This window comes from Aspergillus sclerotioniger (assembly GCF_003184525.1).
Source record: "Aspergillus sclerotioniger CBS 115572 chromosome Unknown BO94scaffold_39, whole genome shotgun sequence".
Taxonomy (NCBI): Eukaryota; Fungi; Ascomycota; class Eurotiomycetes; order Eurotiales; family Aspergillaceae; genus Aspergillus; species Aspergillus sclerotioniger.
Genome location: NW_020291029.1, coordinates 112,689 through 135,064, shown reverse-complemented (window position 1 = coordinate 135,064; position 22,376 = coordinate 112,689). Strand labels below are relative to the sequence as shown.

The following is a 22,376-nucleotide window of genomic DNA, read 5'->3' as shown; positions in this document are numbered from 1 at the left end:
ACGATGACGTTTTGGCGCCCGTCGATGCTCGGCGCGCCTGATCACCAGTCACCAGAGCGCACTTGTTGTTCAGGCCGATCGGAAACCTGTTTGAGGTGGTAACAAGGGAGATTGAGAAGAGGGAGGAGAAAAGATGTAGGGTAGAAGAGGAGAGGATATGAGAGAGAGAAGAGAGGGGAAGCTGAAGAGGGGAAGCGAAGAGGGAAGGGAAGGACAAGCTAGCGAGGCCCTACTACTAAATACTAGTTAGTAGTAATCTGCAGGCGATGGGCGATGATGACACCACCGATCCCCAAGCACCAAGTCGGAGGAATGCGAATAAAATTAGATGCCCTGCCCCCTCTTTGACGCGTCCGGTGCTCAGCCCTGTGGCCCCGCCCTGAGCTTTCCGCGGATCGCGCACTTCTAGTTCTTCGTTCTCCAGAAAAGATGCTTGTCACCGGCGGTGGATACTGGATTCTCCATTCCCCCCCCCCCCCACGTCTGCCTGCCAGTTTCTCCTCAGTCGGACAGCTGCCAACTGCCAACCAAGACCCCCAAGATTGAGATCGGCTAGTTCCATGTTAGTCTCCTGCGTCGAATCGCATGACTGCCGGCTGCAACCAATCTAATCCGCTTGTCTGACTGCATGCATCATCGATCTTATCGGTACCTATCATCTATCAACGCAGCAGTGAGACCTGAGAATTACGTCCTAAATACTCATCGGAACATCAATCTATGCCTAGTCTGTTGTATCTTTTATGTCTCATTCACTCAGCGAACCTCTGCTTGCCTGAGGCAGAAATCCCATCACAATATGACTTGCCTATTTCTCCAGTCTACACCACCCCAGTGCCTGCACAAGTGATGGATACTCGTCACTTTGCTGTAGATAGTAATAGAATGGAATCAAACACTGGTATGTTTGATCCCAATACAAATGGACGCCATACTGACTGAGATGACCCTCCAGGCCCATGATGCTTGTGCATGACTCCAGTCATGCTTTGCGAGAAGCTCTCCCTCATGGCGAGTACCCGATGCTGCCCGAGAGTCGAGAACTATAAAGCTCTGAAAAGCGAACACTTTCTCAGGTGCCTCGACTAAGGAGTCATAACAATATCATCCACGGTAGGTTCAGGGGCTGTGGTCGAAAGACCATACGACGGCTAAGACATGGTCATGTCTACCTCATGGCGAGCACCCGATACTGCCCGAGATTTTGGTGCCTTGAAGAACTGCAAAATGAGCAAATATAGCTTTTATCAAGCACCTCGACTGAGGAGTCATAACCTGCGTCAATATCCATCACGGTAGGTTCAGGGGCTGTGGTCGAAAGGCTATATCACAGCTAAGATACGGTCATGTCAACCTCATGGCGAGCACCCGATACTGTTCGGGAGTTGAGTGTGTTGAAGCACTGCGAAGCGAGCAGATATAGTCCTTGTTCATTCTTCGATGGAGGAGTCATAGCCTGCGTCAGCATTATCCGCGGTAGGCTCGAAGCCCGTGGTCGAAAGACCACCCTACGGTTAAGATACGGTCATGTCTACCTCATGTTGCTATATTTACAGCAGTTGACTCACGACGAAAAGTCTGGGGGAGTCATATACAACCATGGGCCATGTAAACTGGTGGACTTTATATCTCTCGCAGGATATTTGCCTCCCTTGGCTTCATTCTACACTTTTAAATAGTATATTGCTTTCAACTGGAGTAAATCAATCGTCTCCAGACACCTCCGAATACTTCCACATTCGAATTGCAACAGGCAAACGCTTTGCCCATCTTTCTTTCGTTTAACGTGTCTTGCAATAAGCACGCCCACTACAATCCTATCATCCAACGAACCTTTTCACTCATTGAACCGGATTATCAAACAACATCACATCCTTTAAAGTGCCTTGCAACAAGTACACCCACAAAAAGCCTTTTCTCCAACCAATCTATTCACTCATTAAACCGGGTTATCAAACAACATGACGATCGGTGAGGTGCTGTCTGCATCTTCTTCGACGAATAGTGCAAATTGCACAATTGAACTCCGCCCTTACTACGAACACGATGCGGAAGAGAACAACCACCATAACGACAGCTCCAATCTGTGTGAGCATCGATGCGGCTTACTCCTCTACGAGGCTTTGAATAATTCTTTGGCGACATCTTCCTACATCAACGTCCCTGAAAACAGCCCTCTGAGAGGCGGATGGCCAGCACTTGCCGAACTTATCGACCCGATCGAGCATATGAGCTTCTGCGAAGCCTGTCCGAGGGAACCAGCCTACCGAGACTATTTCCACACAGTCTGCGATGGAATCGTCCGACAATACAAGAACTTCTACCAAATACTTTTTCGGCAATACAACCAAAACGACTTTGTTGCGATCTACTACAACGACTACTACAACGAGCATATCTTCACGGAATATATCCGCCAAATCGATCGGATACTCGATATTATAAGCCGACTGAGTTACACCTTGGCATACCAGCCCGTCTACGATGGAGATTCCTGGAATATCATGTTCGATCAAGCCATACGACTGTCAGACGCCACATACGACCTTCGAGATCGGGTGATGTCCAACCAAAACTAAGAGAGTGGAGTGATACCTTACCTTGAAAGGTGCTCCATGGGATAAGTGTACGAGTATTGAATGGGGTATTGTTAAATGGAGTGATACCTTGAAAGGTGCTCCATCGGATAAGTGTATGAGTATGAGTATTGAAAGGGGTCTTCTTGAATGGAGTGATACCTTGAAAGGTACTCCGTGAGATTTGTGTACGAGTATTGAACCTGGGTTTGCTGAAGGGAGTGATGCCTTCAAAGGTGCTCTCTGATATTGGTGTACGACTTTTGGATTGCTGTTGAGTGTTTGGCCTCCTTGGAGAGGGTCAGGAGTTGATCATGTTGCTAGCGTGCTAGCGTTGTCCTGTACTTATATATCCGAGCTTTGGGTGGGTGGGTGGGAGGCCCCAAAGCTAACAATCATATCTTGATTGACAATCCTCACATTGTTGTCGCATATAATAGATTGTAGATCATCATACCATGTAGGGCTGTGGAGTCCATGCCCGAAAAGGCCGTCAATAGGGAAGCGGCGTGAATAAGGGATTGATGCCTGGGGCCGCCAAGGCCCGTCGGGGATCTGCTGCGCCTCCCGTTTCACCTCCTCAACCCTCGCCGGCCTCCGTGTCGGAACTCAATTCTGAGGATTCCCATCAGACTCGATCCTCGAGTTCATTACTGCTGCTACCTCCTGAGGGCACAGGCTGGTGCACCCAAGCAACTCGTACCATTCGCACTCCTGTCCATCGCAGCCAGCACCGATCCGACCCTTCGTCGCTGCCGACGATAACGATCCCTCGGCTCTTATCGATCGCGAGCTGCGAGTGACTCCTTGCACCATTCCGTCGTGATCGTATATGACACAGATACGCCCGCCGGTCTTCCCTCCTACATGACCATTTCCCACCATGGGGAAATTTGACACCAATGAGGTCTCGGAGTTCCTTCCCATGAGCCGTCCGCGGCCCTCATCCACCGCCTCTGCGACATCCTCCGATTCGAGCCTCTCCGTCGACACCTACCCGGAAGAATCCAAGTACACCTCAACCGCACCCGAGGGATTGTCGGAAGAGAACAGATACCGAGATGTGGAGGAGGGCGAACCTGGAGCGGACGAGCCGTTTCTCCCTTCGACCAAGAAGGCTGGTACCTCCGGGAGCCGTACATCTCGTCTGATATGGGGCCTGGTTATACTGTGCGTGGCAGGTTGGCTGTGGGGATTGGCGCTATTCATCACCCAGGGACACTCAAACCAGCAGACGGTTACAGAAGCCCTACAGTCTCACGAGTCGGACACAAGCTCTGGGAGTTCGAAACCGGTCACGCTGGAACAGGTCCTCACGGGACAGTGGCTTCCTCGCTTCCATGCCGTTGCGTGGATTGCGGGACCCAATGGCGAGGATGGTCTTCTAGTGGAGCGGGGAGAAGATCGCGGGAAGGGATTCTTGCGAGTTGAAGACATTCGCAGTCGCAAGAGCGGTGTTACCAGTCAGGCAAGCAAGGTGCTGATGGAGAAGGCGATTGTGCAGGTGGATGGACGTTCAATCTTTCCAGTGACGACATGGCCCAGCCCGGATCTGAACAAGGTGTTGATCATATCCGAGCGCGAGAAGAATTGGAGGCATTCGTTCACGGGAAAATACTGGATCTTCGACGTGGCTACTCAAACAGCGCAGCCGCTTGATCCTAGTGACCCCGATGCACGCGTGCAGCTTGCGATTTGGTCACCAAAATCCGACATGGTTGCTTTCGTGAGGAATAACAACCTGTATTTGCGCAAACTGTCTTCGGATAAGATTGTGCCCGTTACAAAGGACGGCGGCGCGGATCTTTTCTACGGCGTTCCCGATTGGGTTTACGAGGAAGAGGTCTTCTCGGGCAACAGTGTAACCTGGTGGTCCGGCGACGGCAAATACGTGGCTTTCCTGCGTACCAACGAGACGGCTGTCCCTGATTTCCCCGTGCAGTACTATCTCTCAAGGCCCTCCGGAAAGGAACCTGCCCCGGGACTCGAGGATTACCCCGAGGTCAGGGACATCAAGTACCCCAAGGCTGGAGCTCCCGATCCCGTTGTTAACCTGCAATTCTACGACGTTGAGAAACAAGAGGTCTTTTCAATCGACACACCCGATGATTTCGAGGACGACGATCGGATCATCATCGAGATCGTGTGGGGAACCGAAGGAAAGGTCCTTGTGCGAGCAACCAACAGAGAAAGCGATATCCTAAAGGTGTTCTTGTTCGACACGAAAGCCAGGACCAGCAAGCTTGTGCGCTCTGAGAATGTTGCTAGCATCGATGGTGGCTGGGTAGAGCCTTCACAGTACACACGGTTTATCCCAGCAGATGCCAGCCGCGGCCGCCCTCATGACGGATACCTCGACACTGTGATCCACGAGGGCTACGAGCACCTGGGCTACTTCACGCCCCTGGACAACCCCGAACCCGTCCTTCTCACCAAGGGAAACTGGGAGGTGGTGGATGCTCCCACTGCCGTGGACCTGAACAAAGGCATTGTCTACTTCATCGCAACAAAAGAAGCCCCTACCGAGCGCCACCTGTACCAGGTCCAGCTGGACGGATCGAACCTTAAGCCTCTAACAGACACCTCCAAGCCAGGCTACTACGATGTATCTTTCTCACACGGAACCGGCTACGCCCTACTCAGCTACGATGGCCCTTCTGTCCCCTGGCAAGCGATCGTCAACACCGAGACCGACGAACTCAAGTACGAAGACACCATCGAAGACAACGCCGCTCTTTCCAGCATGGTGGATACATACGCCCTCCCCACCGAGATCTACCAGAACGTCACCATCGACGGCTTCACCCTCCAAGTTGTCGAGCGTCGCCCGCCACACTTCAACCCAGCCAAAAAATACCCCGTCCTATTCTACCTCTACAACGGGCCTCGATCCCAAACCGTAAACCGCAAATTCACCATCGACTTCCAATCCTACGTCGCCTCCAGCCTGGGCTACATCGTCGTCACCGTCGACGGGCGAGGCACCGGCTTCTCCGGACGGAAACTGCGCTGCATCGTCCGCGGCAACCTAGGCTTCTACGAAGCCTATGACCAAATCACGACCGCCAAGATCTGGGGCGCAAAGCCCTACGTCGACGAATCCAGACTCGCAATCTGGGGCTGGAGCTACGGCGGGTTCATGACCCTCAAGACTCTAGAACAAGACGCCGGCCAAACCTTCCAATACGGCATGGCCGTCGCCCCCGTCACCGACTGGCGACACTACGGTAACCCCTCCCCCATCCCCCACCCATCCTCTATTCACCCAACTAACCCCCACCCCAATCCACAGACTCAATCTACACCGAACGCTACATGCACACCCCGGAACACAACCCGAACGGCTACGACAACACCTCCATCAGCGACATGGCGGCCCTCAGCGAATCCGTCCGTTTCCTGGTCATGCACGGCGCCTCGGACGACAACGTCCACGTCCAAAACACCCTCGTACTGGTCGACAAACTCGACCTCGCCAATGTTCAGAACTACGATCTCCATTTCTATCCGGACTCGGATCATAGCATCAACTTTCATAATGCCCATACGATGGTTTATGAACGTATGTTTCTCCCTCCTCCCTGATCCCTTTTAGTTGTGTATGGTTACGAGAATGCACGAACTGGATGGGTTAGATGTGTATATTAATCGATGCTAATTATTTCCTGGGGATGGATAGGCCTGTCGAGCTGGCTCATCAACGCATTCAATGATGAATGGCATCGGATCGCAAATCCGGTTCCTGATGATTCGATGTGGGCGCGGGTGAAGAGGTCGTTGCCGTTACCTTTGCTTGGGAATTAGGCGTGTGAGATGGGAGAAAGGGGATAGGGGGTATATCTCGGTATATTTATCATTGGTTATTACGGCTTTTATTCATATCCGCATTTGGATACAGGTGTTGTTTTTCGGGTTCATATTGGGTATTGTTCTAGGTAGTACTGTTTACTGCATGGTAGGTGATGACGGTTGTATTTAGTCTACTCAAGTGGGTATAGCAAGTAGTCAATGCATTAAGTAATCATTTTGATAACACCATCCTGTAGGTCTATGCAGAATCACATGGAAATCTAGCGATGGACCAATGGCCCGAGCCAATCATCTGTACAATCGACGGGAATAGTATAAACAGGCATCCCATATGCAAAGGAGTGGCACACGAGGTGTATGTACAAGGAGTGATGACATCTCAACGGAGATGAGTATAAACAGAAATCATGCAACAATAACGATATGGGTATATTTTCAGGGGAAACAGGATCAAACATTGTTGCCACCTTCAATTCCCCGGAAGATGCTGGACTGGAGGAATTCCTCGCGCATGATCATGCTGACATCCGAGTTGCGGTACTGGTGCAGATCCTCGCGTTGTAAGCCGCGCAGCTGCTCCCGACCTGCGGTGGAGAGCGAGTGAGTGCGCGAGTGACGCCCAGTACGGCTAAGCACAGGAGAGAGGCGACCAGAAGGAGACAAATGGCCGGTTGGTGATTTGCTTCCTGGCATACCAGAGAAGGAGAGGGTTTGGCGGGGTGCGAAGACGGGCAGAGAAGCACTGCTGGGAAGAGGCATGAAAGAACTGGCGTCTGTCGAGGCGTTGCTCACGCTCGACCGAATGGACGATGGGCGTTGGTGGGAGTTGAGCATGGGGAAGTTGGAGACGGAGCTGTACAAGGTCGACATGCCTGATCCAGCCGACGACCGCCAAGAGTTGACAGCGCTCCGAGGAATCGTGATGACTTCTTCGTCGATTGGCAGGGTCTGCTGCAGGGCTGTGGCAACATCCAGGGGCTCATTAAGGTTGCCGTTCGGGCGGCTTGCCATGGTTCTGGCTGACTTGCCAATCCAGAGCATTTGTTCGTGCTCGCGGAGGTATCGATCACCACTGAAGGACTTTTGCACGATATTGCGGGTCATCATTCCCAGCTTGCGACGGTGCTCGCTCTTTTCGTACATGCGGCGGGTGATCTTGGCGACATCCTCAGGGGTAGGGGAGGAGGTAAGCACTGGCGGTGCCTCGGTATCTTCGGCGTACTTGCTCCATTCACCAAGGAGACCGAGCATCGTGATTTGTGCCCTCGCGAGAGCCAGGGCATCGTTGGGTGCAACCACAGCACTGAAGCGAGAGAAGTCGTCGGGGTCGCTCAGCACTCGAAGGGATGCACCGACATCGGTGCAGACAACAGGAGCACCGGTCAGAGCAGCTTCTCCAAGCGCCAACGGAAGACCTTCGGATAGAGACGAGTTCAGGAACAACCAGGTATTTTCCAACACCTTCATTGGGTCTGCAGTGCCACGGAGGGTGACCTTGCCACGGAGACCCTTGGAAGCAATGATTTCCTGGCATTCAGTAGAGTACGTAGGCGCCTTGTCAATGGCTCCATAAATGTCAAGATGGTAATCATCGAACTTCCACTGGTTGATGATGATGTCGGCGGCAAGAAGCGCAATCTTGATGTCCTTGGCATACCAGACATGGGACAACATGGTGACCGTTGGGCGCTCCGACTTGATCTCCTTGACGGGGGCAAACTTCTGCATATCAGTGATACCGTTGACGACAGGGTCGACCTTGCGACGGAAAACGTTGCGGTGCTCGATGGTGCCTTGGCAGGTACCAATCTCCACTTCCCAGCCCGGGTTGAAGAAATCAGCACAGGGCAGAATGATATCGGCATGATGCAAAGTCAGGACAGAGGTGACTCGCATCAATCCTAGCAGAGTATTGCGGACGAAGGGAGAAAGCTTGCAAAGTGCAGAAGACAGGCAGAGGTTCGTTTCACGCCAACTGATAGCATGGTCCCAAATCTGGAGCGTGCAGTTTCTCTTCATCTTGCAGACAACGCCATAAGAGGCACTCACACTGTGGTGCGAAGCCTGGAACACGTTGGGGATCTTCTCAGGGATCGGGATGGAGAAGATGAACAGATAGCGATACCAGAGCTCCAAGGCAATGTCGAGAGACGCCAGCGTGGGAAGCTCAGTGTGGAACCACTCGGATGAGGGGACTGCATTGGCCATTTCTTGACTGAGCCAAAGGTCTCGCCAGCTTTCCTTGACAATCTCGCTGTCCCAAACTTGGGTCCAGTGCCGCGAATCTTGGAAGTAAGTATTGAGGTTTACCAGTGCGCGAGTTGCCTGCTGAATATCAGCCTTGGAGAGATGGACAGCACGAGCGCCCTTGACCAAGGCGGTTAGGATCGGGATAAAGTTCATCTTGATGTCCATCTCGCTGGCAGAAGTAACGTTCTCTACCTCCGAGTCGAGCTTGTTTGTAAACAGACCGTGTGTGGGAGTGAGGAAGTCAAGACCCCAGAGAGGAACCACCTTCAATGACAGGATGTTCTGCTCTGTCTGGTGCTTGGGAATACCAAAGTCATTGGCTGACTCGCAAATCATGTGCCACTTGATGGTCCTGAGGGAATTGATCATATCACGTCGGCATGCAGAAACACCGCCACCTTCATTTGGCCAGGTACCGTTATCAGCAGCCATAACATGCAAAGACTTTTCTGTATCGGCGCCAAAGTCCTTGGATCTGGTGTTGACTACCGCGTCACCGCCAGGTCCGAAATTGAACAGATCACTGATCTTGACAGCAAGAGGAGTCCAGCTAGAGATGTTGTCATCCAGATCGGCACTGGCCGTGACGGTGTCTGCGCGAATATCCAGGTATTTCTTGGCTGATGCAAGATCACCGCAATCCCGGCTACGCCAGTAAGGAGCGAGAGTCTTGTCTCTCCGCAACAGGCGTTCATCCATCCAGCGGACAATGACACCGTCAAAGTCAACACGATCCTTCCACGCCTTCCAAATTAATGACCGAGCTCGTGAAGTCGACACAGGGAAGCGCTTCTTGGTGAGTCCAAAGAACCGGGTGAAGACGCTGGAGTTGAGGCTGTCGCAATACACGAGAGGATTGTCATGCACAAAGCTGGTGTACTTGGGCTTGGCGAGCACTGCGAGGTAGTCGTGTTCAATCATGGGCGGCGTCTGTACCTTTTGTCCATTGAGGGTGGTGAAGATGGTGGGATGGAACTTGTGATCGTAGAGCCAACGAGCTTCGTAGACATCGGCACCCTGAACAAACGTCGCTTCCGTGACCTTGGAATGAGGGATCCACCGGTCTACCTTCTCAGGATGGCGAAGAGGAGGCGCGCACCACGAGACGGTACAAGTGATATGCGAGAGCGCAAATTCAGCGCGAAGCAATTCGTCTCCAAAGCGGGGATTTTTGCGATAGTGGTACTTGAAGCGGATGAGGTTCCCATCCTTCATAAAGGATCCGGCCTCGATTAGTCCTTTCCGGTTGTACTGCACGCTCTGCAGGTGGTTGTCGCCACGTACACAACGCCGGCCCATGGGAATCTTCGCCTGCGAGGACTTGGACAAGCCGAAGGTCTTTTTAGTTGGGGCACGGTAGTCGTAGTGATATTCGTTGAGTAGCTTTCCAGCCTTGAATTCCTGGCGGACCAAAAGCAGCACATCCTTGGAGTACACGCAGACGTAACTCAGGCTCTTTGTGCCCTCAGGCTCTACTTTATGCTGTCCAGCATAATAATAGACCTTGAAGCCTCCATCTGGTTCATCGTGCTTGAAGGCAGTGAATGTGCCGTCCAGACTCTGGATGATGAATCGGCTCTTCTTGATGCTGATAGTCATTCCTTTGGTCTCGTTCCAGAGCTGCTTCACATTGTCACGACCATGGAATAAGAAGAAGGACAGACCGAGGTTCTGCATGATTCTAGAATAGGACCAGAGCAAGCTCAACGCCAGGGTAGCTGGTACACGGATGATCGTATGATGCTGGCGAATGACATGATTGAATTCCCGCTGAAACTCGGGGTCCGCGACCAGGGCGACAACAATGAACTTGATGATCGAAGCGAGTGCATAGTACAAAGAGTTCCAAGGCTTCACGAGGACCTGCATGATGGCAGGAAGCTTCCGTGGGACGTATGGGATGTGCTCCGGGGTCTCCGGGTCTCGAAAAACGGCAGCTTCGCCGGTACCGTAGTGCGCATAATCAAGGATGCTGACAGCACTGGCAGCTCCCAGATTGCTTCGGGCAACATGCACGTCAAGAACATCAGTGTCAAACCGGCAAAGACTTTCTTCGAGCCATTTCCGGCTAGCTTCAGAAAGCTCGCATGGCTGGCCCAGGCAACGGTTGATCAAGGCGGTTCTGATATCTTTGGGCAGTTTTTCCCAATGGGCATCGCATTCGAAGCCGAGGCACAGTTGCTGCAGGAGCTCTGTCTTAGCCCAGCGGATGACACCAGCTGTGTTGGACTCTGCACGGAGTTGTCGGGCCATGGTTTCAGTCACACCGGCCGTGACGAGCGACTCGGCAAGCACCGCATATTCGTGAGGCATTCGGAGCATGGATTCTGCAACTGCATGGAGAAGAGTCTCGGCAATGACTTGGCAGTTCGCGCTAACGTCGATCCGTTGATCCAATCCGCGGCCTACACAGATGGCGATGTGTAGCTGGCCGGTTGTACTGCAGCTGAGGGCGTGAACACCAGGACCAAGCGATCCGATGGGGACAAGCTCCAAAGAAATTTCTCCTTTAGCCCAGGCTCCCAAGGCTAGATTCACTAGGTCTTCGGATTTCGGGAATGCTTCTTCTATTCTTGGTTCCCTTCTGCGTGAAAGCAGGATCTCCTTGACTTCCACACCAGGATGGGCTTGCGGGGTCAGGTTCAAGCGTGCGTCAGACGGAACAAGCGAAATCTTCTCGTAGAAAGTTTGCAGCTCCTGCTGAGACCATTCGGGATCGGCCCATGGAGCCGTGTATGCGTGGAACACCTTTCCAAGCTCCACGGGAGAAGCCACATTCTTCGGCATGCCCATCTTGGCAGAGAATAGCGTGAGAATAGCGACGGTCCAGGTGGCGGACCCGAGACCAATGACTTCCGAATACAAGAAGTGCGGCAGACGGACCTTGAGGGCGATACCAACCGGCAAGCCCACGAGACATCCGATAAGGAGGGTCTTGAAGGCATGAGGGCCAGTGAAGATCTTCGTGTATTGGTACCAAAGTAGGCCGGTGTACGCCAGGATATAAGAACAGTAGATGATCATGGCCTCCATGGTGTTCTGGAAGGTCCACAGGAGGGCGGTAGACAAGGCCAGACTCCATACGTGCCACATGAGGAATTTGAAAAAGGTTCTCCAGTACACCTTTCTCTTGTATCTCACGTCCCGCTTCTGTACCAGGCGGATATCCTTGGCCTTGTGAACTGCAACAGATGTTTGCTTTCCGATGAGATCGTGCAGTTCTTGGGCCTTGGTGTCGATGAGGACAGCGCCGATCAAGTAATATGCCAGTCCGAATCCCACCGCCATGCGCTGCGAGCTGGTGACTGAAGCAGACAGACCGACTAGATGACCGCCGGTGAGAAGCTCCACCCACTTGTCAAGCAGGGCCAGAATAAAGTACAACACACCACATCCGATTTCTCGACTTGACTGTCGCCACTGGATGAAAGCGTTGTGAAGTCTGATGCCCTTCTGGGAGTTCCGAAGCACATCCAGTCCGACCTTGGTTTGGATATTCCAGGAGGAGCTGAAAGGAATCGGTCTGGGTACATCGGCATATCTGCAGTACCAATCCAGGAGGAAGTTGGTGGCATCCCAATCCTTGGCTAGCTCCAAAACTAGCTTGTCAGTGGTGGGCTTGCGGAAGAACCAGCGTTGTGTCTCCGCCATGACATCCTTCAGCAGCGCTTCTCGAGATAATTTCAAGACGGCCGGGTCGCTCAAGTTGCCAAAGACCTTCTCGTCATTGTTGCCGTAAGTCGCGACATACCACTTTCGAATCTCTGTATCATCCGTCCGGCGTATGCTCTGATACCAAGTGACCCATTTGGAGGCAACGGATCGCAGGCCAAAGAGTAGGGCAATGATGAAGACGTAGATGACAGCCAGGTAGATCGCCGAGTCATGGCCAGCGAACGTGGTGACGATTGGCGAGATGAACAAGATCGGGACACACGCGAAGATGATCTTGCGTCCCGACAAGAAGGTCGAACCAGGGTAACTGAAACTCGCCAGGGAGGCAAAGGCCGAAAAGTAGATTGTCAGCGCAATGAGGTAGAGGTAAAAGATGATTCCACTGCGCGGGCCGTCCACGGCCGAGATGCAGATGAAACCGATGAGTCCACCAGCTACTGTGAAGGCGATACCAGCAATCAGTCGGATCAGGACAAACATGTTGGCAGCTGCGAAGGCCATTGAAATGAGATAGTACGGTCCGCCACAGGCGATCCACGTGCCAATAGCACCCGACAGCAAGAGCGAAATCATCAGGGCAATCGTCGCACTCTGCTGCTCGTCATATGTCATGAAGGCGGAGAGATAGAGTCCACGACCAATGATCGTAAGCATGATGATATCAATCAGAGCGGGGAAAGCAAAAACACTGAGAAAGGTGAACCGCTGATAACCACGCATGGGCTTGACCTTGTGGGCGGGATTGACGTCGATTTGCGCGCCGGCATACGAGGTGGCCATGTCGGGCGCTCCGTTGATCCAGTTGGGAAGCTGCTCATCGGTGTAGCTTTTACGGAACCGATCCGACAGTAGCTTTCCGAAGGCGCTGGGCAGGATATCGAAATAAGCCTCGCAGCGGGATCCGAGGGCAAACGATTCGGCAAAAGCAGCAGCTTGGTCGGACTGGCTGTTAAACAGCGGATTCCGATCGGTTACTTCGGCATAGATCTCATCGAGAGCACCTTTCCGCGCAGCACAGAACAACGAAAGAAGCATCATGTCAGTGTAGGTATCGACGGGGCCGTCCTGAATCAGCTCGCACAGGCCGCTGGAAATCCGAGCTAGATCATCCTCTTTCCGTTCTCGTAGTACCTCGGTAAAGACGGATTCGGCCTCGTTGAACAGCGCGAGACAGGAGGCAGCGGAAGGATATTGACAGCCTTGCTCCTTGTACCAATTAATCCGCGTTTCAATCAACTGCGCGGGTGAAGTCGATCCCTCGAGATAGGAAACTGTATTGAGGTTCTTGAGCTGGGCAAGAGTAGGTGCATCGACAAGCTGTCGTCGGAGGTATGCGCAGATGGTTTCAGACAGCTCGCTCTTGGCATCGGTCAACGACAAGTGCTGCAGTAGCAGAAGCCGTTCCTCCGGGCTCAGGACATCGATATCTTGAACCACCCGGCGAGAAAGCCCGATGTCCTCGTTGAAATCTTTGGACCATCTCGCCAACGCGGTTTCCGCCTCGAAACAAACGTGGCGTGGATAGCCTTTGGCGGACAGGAAGGTGTGCAGTACGGTACCTACCAGACCCTGGGCATTTTTCGAGGCGAAGATATCGAATCCATCCGTATCCATCTGATATACGGCCCAGAAGCGAACGTCAGTACTCTTGCGGAGTCCGGAATCCAGACCTAGGTATACGTTCAGCATGTCGTTGGACGCTATATTCGACAATTCCTTGATCGAAGCAGCCAGTTGGTCGGAGGGAATCCAGCTAGAGAGAGCGAGGTTGTCATGGAATTGGCGGAGGAGCAGACCGATACTTTGGAGCTTAGACACCGGGACCGGGTGCAGCAGACTAAGCGACTTCAGTCGCAGCTGGGATTGAACGATTTCGGCGAAAGCAGCTGGTGTTGCCTCGGAGCCAAGAGGGAAACAACCCAGCTCTTTGTATTCGACACTGGCCATGGAGATCGACAGGGGACTTCCTTGTGACTTGACTTGGGCGACCCATTCTGGAGGCTCCCGAAGGGTGGTGGTCGGCGTGCGGTTGGACCTGGAAGGGTACTCGGACGATGTAAGCACGTTCTCCAGCGAGGGAAAAAAGGGCATCAGGGCGTCCCAGGAGTCTTTGGTGTCGGAATCACGGGCGATGTGGAGGTTGGTGCGCCAGCGATCGTGGACCTTCATGATTTCCGCATCCTTCAGCCATCCAAACGAGGACAGAGGCTCGGGCGTTTTGACATTCAGGGCGGCGTTCTCGAGGGCAGACTGACGACCAATCCACGGAATGGCACTGTAGAAATTACACCATCCCATGGACCGCTGCACGACGGCGTTGGAAAGATAAGCATCATCGTCGACGGTCTCCCAGGCGATCACGGAGAATTCTCTCATGCAAGCCTCCGACACAAAAGCCTTGATCGTTGGTCGCAAGTCGTTTAACTGGAAATAGTCGCGTTTCTGGCCGTCAGGGAGGATGCTAGCATTGCGAATGACGAGACCGGAGATGGCGGGACTTTGCAAGATTTGGCCATCCGTGAGGAATGTGGGGGGTGCTGTTTCCAGATACACGGCGAGACCGAGACCATGAATGGCCTCGGCCAGCTTCACCAGGACGGTTGGCGTGAATTTGTCCTCCCAGTTCGCAAGCAAAATGCCACAGAACGCGGCGCCATGGAAGCTTCCAGCCAGGAAGCTGTCGATCTTTTCGATAGCGGCGAGAGTTGAGTCTTGGGCGGGGACGAGGGCGAGATCAACTCGGCCCATGAACTGCTTCCCATTGGCATGCGAGATGGCCTGGACGACCCCTGACTTGGACGGATCCACGATCAAGAGGTCATAGCTGTCGAGAAGCTGACGGTGGGTAGCATCTGACGGAGTACTAAGGGAGCCTAGGTAGACGCCCACCGATGAAGGCTTCTGTTTCGTGCGATGGGTTGCCAAGGCCAGCTGTTGGGTTGCCAGCTTGTCCAGGCGTTGGAGAACAGTGACAGGAATGGTCTCCACCCGGGGTCTCGACTAGACCGACATCAGCCAAGAGTTTCAACCAGACTTGGTGCAGAGGATCTCACCTTATACCATCGGATAGCTCTACGGGTGCCAGAGTAGGTGAAATAGGAACATCCGCAGACCACACTTGCCAGCAAGATGGCGATCAAAACCTATGACATGTTAGCGCAAGGCATCCTCGGGTGTGGCATGCTGAAGGTTGACAGCAAGGTGCAGGGCACAGAGTCACATACAAACTGCCACCAGTACTCTCTCATGTAAATCCACCCGACGGGTGAGACGTCGAGAATTTTCGCCATCCCGATTAGAAATTAAAGTTAAAAAAATGCGGAAGCGAAGGACATATGAATAACGAAGGACGGAGCGGAGCTGAAACTACTATTAGATGCTCGACGTGCTCATCGGGGAAGGGACGAAGGTGTCCTAGGCCATGCTCGAGGGGGATAGTTTGGTTGACCAGGGAGCCGAGATAGCGAACGAGAGTGGTTTGGGGTATAAACGAGAGAAGAAGTAGTGGAATGAAAGGCGACCGAGCGGAAAAAGAAAGAAAGAAAGTTAAGATATACAACAGGTTGGGATGGAAGCAGGAGGAATGATGGAGCCGCCAACTGCCAGCCTCTGTACTTGCGCCTCTCCGATTGAGTGAAAGAGGGCGCGCTTTAGGTCAGCCGCTGCACGATGTCAGTTAAGGTGTCTCCTCTTTTCCTTTTCCGCTTATTTTTATTTAAATGTTTGGGTCGCATTAGATCGGAACCACAGGTCTGATGCACTGGAATGGCCGGTGGCGGCCAACGCAATCGCCCCGGCCTCGAGGCCGACAAAAATAGCGAACGTCTCAGCTTTGCAGCTAGCTTGGCGCTAATGGTTTAGGATTGTTTGACCACGGCGGGGATTACTATTGTGTCTGTACATAGTAGGTGTAGTATCATAATATTGAGGCAGTGTGGTAGTGTGCGGTGTAGTCAGGCATAAGGCATAAGGCCCGGCCATGACGGTGGCAATGGCACAATGGCACTCGGAGTGCGGCATTGGATTTGGGTTTGGGTGAAGGGCAGAAAACCTTCCATTGAGTTTTTCAGCCGTTCACGCCAGGAGTCGGAGTGATGACCAAATCAGAAGACTGGGGAATGGGACGGTTCCATCCATGGCAGCAGTGACTAGTCAGGGTGGAGGGAATACAGCAGTGCTGGTGACGGAAGTGGGATTCGATGCATGGTCATTGTGCTGCCCACCGACACTGACTCGGGCGGTCCCATTGGCCCAGAGGGGGGATTTTGTTTGCCTGCTCCTTACTTTGGCCTAAGTGGATTGCAGAGGCGACTGGAAAGCCTGGAAGGAGAGGAGACGAGGAGCCTAGGAGACGAGGAGACAAGAAGACGCCAGTGGAGTGGAGGAAGCAGAAAAAAAGAAACCAAAAAAAAGCACCCAAAGATGGCGGCGGTGGGGAAAGAAGGAAGGAACCATGCAGCTACCCAAAACGAGCAAGCGCTGTATGGATACGGATACAAGCCGTCGCTGTGTATCCTGACCATACGGTATTCAGCCGGATGCGGTTTTACAAAAAACCACCGTGGTGACATGGTCAGGCGGTTTGTATTACGGGCTCGTGTAACAGCCGCGATTGGGCCTACTTTACCTGTGACTACTTTACCTGTGACTACTACTGAGTACTGACTAGACACTTCTTCAAGGCCATTATTATTCCCCCACATCGGCACTGGTTCATAGTCGATCCCTCGGACTTCCATAGTTCTAGCGGCCCTGAGCCGTGAAGCCCTGAACCGTCGCTAAAATTGGACCGGGAGGTCAGACCAGGGCCCTTGGCGACCCTTGGTTGGGTCTTGGGCCTTGTCTGTGAGTGTCTCCTATCGGCTGGAAGCTCCGTGCCACAAAACTGTGGCCAAGCTATGATGTTTGTGCCTCCATCGCTAGCTTGTTTAACTTTTCCCCCTTCTCTAAACGATGCTGAGATCGGTGCTAAGCCAATGAAGCAGGACTCTCGGCGATGGGTCGGGATCAGGATCTGAGACCAATTTCCACCATTTTCACCATTTCCACCAATTCCACCAATTCCACCCGATCAGCAGGAATGAGGACTAGTCACATCGCTCATGAACACGGCCATCCAAGATTCCAATCTGCGAGCGGGTCTGCACGAACCCAGTTGAGGATATGGAATCCGCAAAACTGGCTGCATCGTGGAACCTCGGGCCCGATGTCGCCAGTGGGAACGATGGGTTGCCAATCCCCTGAGCCACCGGCCAGGATAAATAGACATACATAATGTGATTGCATGCGCATATGACAGCCACCGGTCTTCTATCCACAGCCGACGGCGTTTTTCCAGGGGTCCAACGCAGGTCCTCCCAGTCATTCGTTATCATTCGTCCTCGCTTGCTTGTCCTTCTTTTCTTTTTCCGCAAGTGTTCAGTTCCTGAGCCGGCTGTATTGCAATGAGCTCTCTGGCCCTCAGTCTGAGCTGTTTTTTGGGCTTTATAACCTGCACCACTCCCCCAGGGGTATGGTCTCAGAACCCGACGATCTCTACTGCGTCTTCCTCGTCTTCTGCCGCTGAAGCCACCGGGACTGTTGTTCCTGGTACTACTTCAGCTGTCCACTCGTTGATTACTTCTACTACCCCGTCTACCTTGATTTCCGTGGGATCTACTTCTACCTCTACAACTTCTGGCTCTATCAGTACATTCGTTGAGCCCTCATCCAGTGTGTCTAGCAGCACACTCGACACCATGTCTCTCACTTCGAGTCTGGCAGTGTCTGTGGCCCCTTCGGCCACACCCATCACGGCCACCCCCATCACAGCCGGCTCCATCGCTGCCAACATTTTGGTTATTGCGCGTGACTCGGCCTCGGCTAGTGTGGCCTCGTCAGGCCTCAATGCCTATGGCATCCCATTTACTACCTTGGTGGTCCCCCAGTCCGGAGCCAGCCTGCCCGCCCTGAACAGCAGCGAGGGGGGTAACTTTGGCGGTATTGTGGTGGCCAGCGAAGTCAGCTACAACTATGGCAACACCTCGGGGTACCAGAGTGCCCTGACCACCGACCAGTGGAACCAGCTCTGGGCCTATCAGCTGGCCTATGGCGTCCGAATGGTGCAGTACGACGTGTTTCCGGGACCGAACTTCGGCGCCAGCGCTGCAGGCGACGGATGCTGTGCGACGGGTGTGGAGCAACTGTTGTCCTTTACCGATATCAGCGACTTTCCCACGTCCGGGCTGCGCACCGGGGCTGGGGTCAGCACCTCGGGCCTCTGGCACTATCCGGCCACCATCGCCAACACCACCTCGACCAAGGAGATCGCTCGGTTTGCTGCCGGCTCAACTGGGGGCGAGACCACGGCGGCCGTCATCAACAACTTCAATGGCCGGGAGCAGATGGCTTTCTTCATTTCCTTTGACACGGTCTGGAGTGCCACTTCCACCTACCTGCAGCACGCTTGGATCACCTGGTTGACCCGCGGGATGTATGCCGGATATCGCCGGGTCAACCTCAACACTCAGATTGATGATATGTTCCTCGAGACGGACATTTACAAGCCCAACGGTACCACCTTCCGCATCACTCCCAGCGATCTGGATGGTATCGCGAAATGGCTGCCCGAGATCAACGCCAAGATGAACCCGGGCAGCAGCTACTTTGTCGAGGTCGGCCACAATGGCAACGGCAACATTGAGACAGCCGCGTCTAGCGATGCTGGCTACATCGAGTGCAACGGCGGCGGCATCGAGTACGACTCGCCGGCGGACACTCCCCTTGAGTGGAAGAAGCCTCTGGGTACCGGCACCAACCTGTGGCCCGCCAGCCCGACGACCTACAACTGGACCGTGGCCTGCACCGAGCTGGACCCTCTCCGGGTCTGGTGGACCAACACCACCAACCGCGACAAGTTCGGACACATCTCGCACACCTTCACCCACGAGGAGCAGGACAACGCCACCTACGCGGACGTCTTCAAGGAGATCTCCTTCAACCAGGCCTGGCTGAAGCAAGTTGAGATCTCGTCCGCCAAGTACTTCACCTCCAACGGCATCATTCCCCCTGCCATCACGGGTCTGCATAACGGCGATGCCCTCCGCGCCTGGTGGGAGAACGGCATCACCAACTGCGTTGGCGACAACACCCGGCCTGCCCTGCTCAACCAGCAGAACGACATGTGGCCATACTGGACCGTCACTTCCACCGATGGTTTCGACGGCATGCAGGTGAACCCCCGGTTCGCCACCCGCATCTACTACAACTGCGACACCCCGGACTGCACAGTGCAGGAGTGGATCGACACCTCAGCAGGCAGCGGAGACTTTGACACCCTGCTGGCGACGGAGAAGGCCGAAGTGATGCGTCACCTGCTGGGGCTGCACCATGACCCCTACATGTTCCACCAGGCCAACCTGCGCAACGCCGACACCACTCCCCTCACCATCAACGGAGTGTCGGGACAGTACTCGATCATGCAAGCGTGGGTTGAGACCCAGGTGCAGGAGTTTGTGCGGCTGGTCAACTGGCCTCTGGTTACCATCACGCACCAACAGGTATGTCATCCCTTTCCTGCCCCTCTTTTCACATTCCACCCTCCCACAAACAACCCCAACTAACACCCACCTTTACAGATGTCCGACAGCTTCCTCGCCCGGTACACCCGCGACGCGTGCAAATACTCCCTGTCCCACACCATCTCCAACCGACAGATCACGGGGGTCACTGTCTCCGCAACCGGCAACACCTGCAGCGTCCCCATCCCGGTGACGTTCCCTGTTGCCCCGACCAGCACGCAGGGTTTCACGACCGAGCAACTCGGTAGTGATCCCTTGACCGTGTGGGTGCAGTTGTCCGGCTCGCCTGTGAGCTTTACCCTGTCGACTCCGATTGCATTGTAAGCTGCATAGACTTGGATATTGTAATTACATATTATTTGGGAAAAGCGGATGCATATTAGTTAGTTTTGGAATATAATGATACCTCTCAACACATTCCTATTCCTTCTACTGTGTACTCTGTAGTCCGTACATAGTTCACCAACAAAGAAAACACCCGAAAGCATAAAATAACCTCATCCCTACAATCCAATCAAACCCTATCCAACTCTGCCAACAAGTAACCCTCCAATCACCTACACCCAACAAAAGTACCACTTACACACCGCCACCACCACCACCACAACCAACCAACCAACCAGTAACCAAACCCATCAACAAAACAACCAAACCCAAATACAGTGTAAGCAAACAAACCCCTCAACTCCCACTCACTGAAACCCCTCCAATCACACCCCTGTACCAAAAGCACCGCCAAGAACCAAAAGTATATTTATAGTAGCTAGATAGGTGCCAAAAACATGGATATGGCCATGCACGGACAACCCAGACCCTGCAGAAACCCCTGTCTATACCCACCTTTACATGCGACCTATCAGGGTTTATCACTTACGTATTGATTTCGGGTATAGGTTTTTGTTTATTGATTCTGATTCCTTAGGAATTTGCCACATTCATGGCGTATGTGGCGTTGGTTGGTATGTTTGCCGGGTATAATGTATGTATGTATGTATGGATCCGGTTGAATGTTGGATAGATACGTATTGGGTGTTAGGGTTGGATTTGTAAGTCGGATATCCTCCGTTCTCTATCCCATCCATCCATCAAGAATGAGGTAGGTGAAGTAGGTGAAGTAAACCGATAGGTCCGATCTTGGCGGGTCCAGTCCCCTAATCGAGGGCCTTGCAGGATCCATCTGATCGGAGAATTACTATAGCCTAGTAGAAATGTAGAATGAATGAACTTAATCGGTTACGTTACTCTGGGGTCTCGTGTTTGTGGATACTTTCTTTACTTGATTGCTACTATTCTACTGGTAGTAGTTCCGAGACATACCTATGTAGATAGATACTTCCCATCATCCGATTCCGTATACCATCCGAGTCACCACCTCCATTACTTACAGGGAAGAGAATAATGCACGGGCAGGCACATCTTAACTCCGGCCCTCATACGATCCCCATTCCTATGTTTCACAACTGACCTGGCCTCACCTCACATCATCTTGGGCTCGTATGTCAACATAAATATGTAGCACAAAGCCCAGGGGGTGCCGTGAAACCTCGTATCCAGGCCAGTCCAGTCCAGTATAAAACTCGCCACGGGAATAACACCACTTCATCGGTGGTAATTACCCGAATGAGGTTGCTTCTTCCCTGCACCACATCACTTCCCCCCGGTCCTCCTTGGGTGTTGGGTGGAAGGAAGGCTTACTGTTACACAATCCTGCACATCAAGCTTTGACGTCTGCCAGGGTCAGGGACGATGTGTTGGCGATGTATGACTGGATACATTGCATCGAATCCCTGTTAGAGGCGAATTGAACCGACCGGTGTGTCATGAGATACACGGAGCAGGTCCGAAGCCAGACATCTTCATTAGGTTAGGTTGGAGATGTATCCAGACGCAGAAAATCAATAATCCCCGCCTGACAACAACGTGGTGATGGGACCGGACCAGGACCACTTGTGGTGTGTCGGGCATGCCCGATGCTGTTCTCATCCTGGTCTGGTCAGGCCAGGCCAGACCCTTGGCTTGCGGCTATTGCCAGAGGGGGGAGGGAATGATGTGAACGGCAACCGACTCACTAATGTTTGACGATGGATATAAGCGAGCCTGCCAAGCTGGTATGTGTATCGCAAAATACGGCATGATGATGGACTGGAATGGGTCTGTGGGTGGATTTCCACACCCGGGTAATTTACCATACCCGGTGTGACGGTACGGGGCAGATCTCGGGAGTTACGGTTAGTGTCCGACGGACGCTTTCTTCGATGGCTGGAATCTGGAATGGATGGAATCTGGCAATGGCTGGATCATGGCTGGATGATTGGCAAGGTTCCGGCCCGATGGGAGGACAGCCAACGCATAAAATAGGGTCAATGGCCACTCACTACCACTGGTATAGAGGAAACGTTGACTGCCCCTCTACGGAAAGTTTCTGCACGGCAAAAAGGAAACTCTAATGCCAAGGGAAAATCTCGGTTGGAGCGATTTGCCTCGGTGTATCCATCGCTTAGACCAG

General features: G+C 53.2%; 4 protein-coding genes across 4 annotated transcripts; 3 read left to right on the top strand and 1 right to left on the bottom strand.

Annotated features, from left to right (window-relative positions):
- The first annotated feature begins 1,820 nt into the window (after positions 1-1,820).
- BO94DRAFT_269487 (uncharacterized protein) lies at positions 1,821-2,934 on the top strand. The gene has a single exon (XM_025606549.1). It carries the CDS (start codon positions 1,962-1,964, stop codon positions 2,577-2,579), a length of 618 nt encoding a protein of 205 aa, XP_025462622.1. The 5' UTR covers positions 1,821-1,961; the 3' UTR covers positions 2,580-2,934.
- Positions 2,935-3,166: 232 nt separating this feature from the next.
- On the top strand, positions 3,167-6,595 carry dapB (dipeptidyl aminopeptidase dapB). Its single transcript, XM_025610364.1, has 3 exons — positions 3,167-5,803; positions 5,869-6,138; positions 6,256-6,595. The coding sequence occupies exons 1-3, from the start codon at positions 3,460-3,462 to the stop codon at positions 6,378-6,380; spliced, it is 2,739 nt and encodes a 912-aa protein (XP_025462621.1). The 5' UTR covers positions 3,167-3,459; the 3' UTR covers positions 6,381-6,595.
- Positions 6,504-15,880, bottom strand: gtb3 (glycosyltransferase family 4 protein). Its single transcript, XM_025606548.1, has 3 exons — positions 15,536-15,880; positions 15,365-15,454; positions 6,504-15,311 (listed from the first exon to the last, which is right to left on the bottom strand). The coding sequence occupies exons 1-3, from the start codon at positions 15,599-15,601 to the stop codon at positions 6,837-6,839; spliced, it is 8,631 nt and encodes a 2,876-aa protein (XP_025462620.1). The 5' UTR covers positions 15,602-15,880; the 3' UTR covers positions 6,504-6,836.
- Positions 15,881-17,755: 1,875 nt separating this feature from the next.
- Positions 17,756-20,360, top strand: agd3 (putative extracellular serine-rich protein; the record flags this gene model as incomplete). The annotated part of the gene is made up of 3 exons (XM_025613501.1): positions 17,756-19,849; positions 19,928-20,190; positions 20,318-20,360. The coding sequence occupies 3 exons, from the start codon at positions 17,756-17,758 to the stop codon at positions 20,358-20,360; spliced, it is 2,400 nt and encodes a 799-aa protein (XP_025462619.1).
- Positions 20,361-22,376: the final 2,016 nt, after the last annotated feature.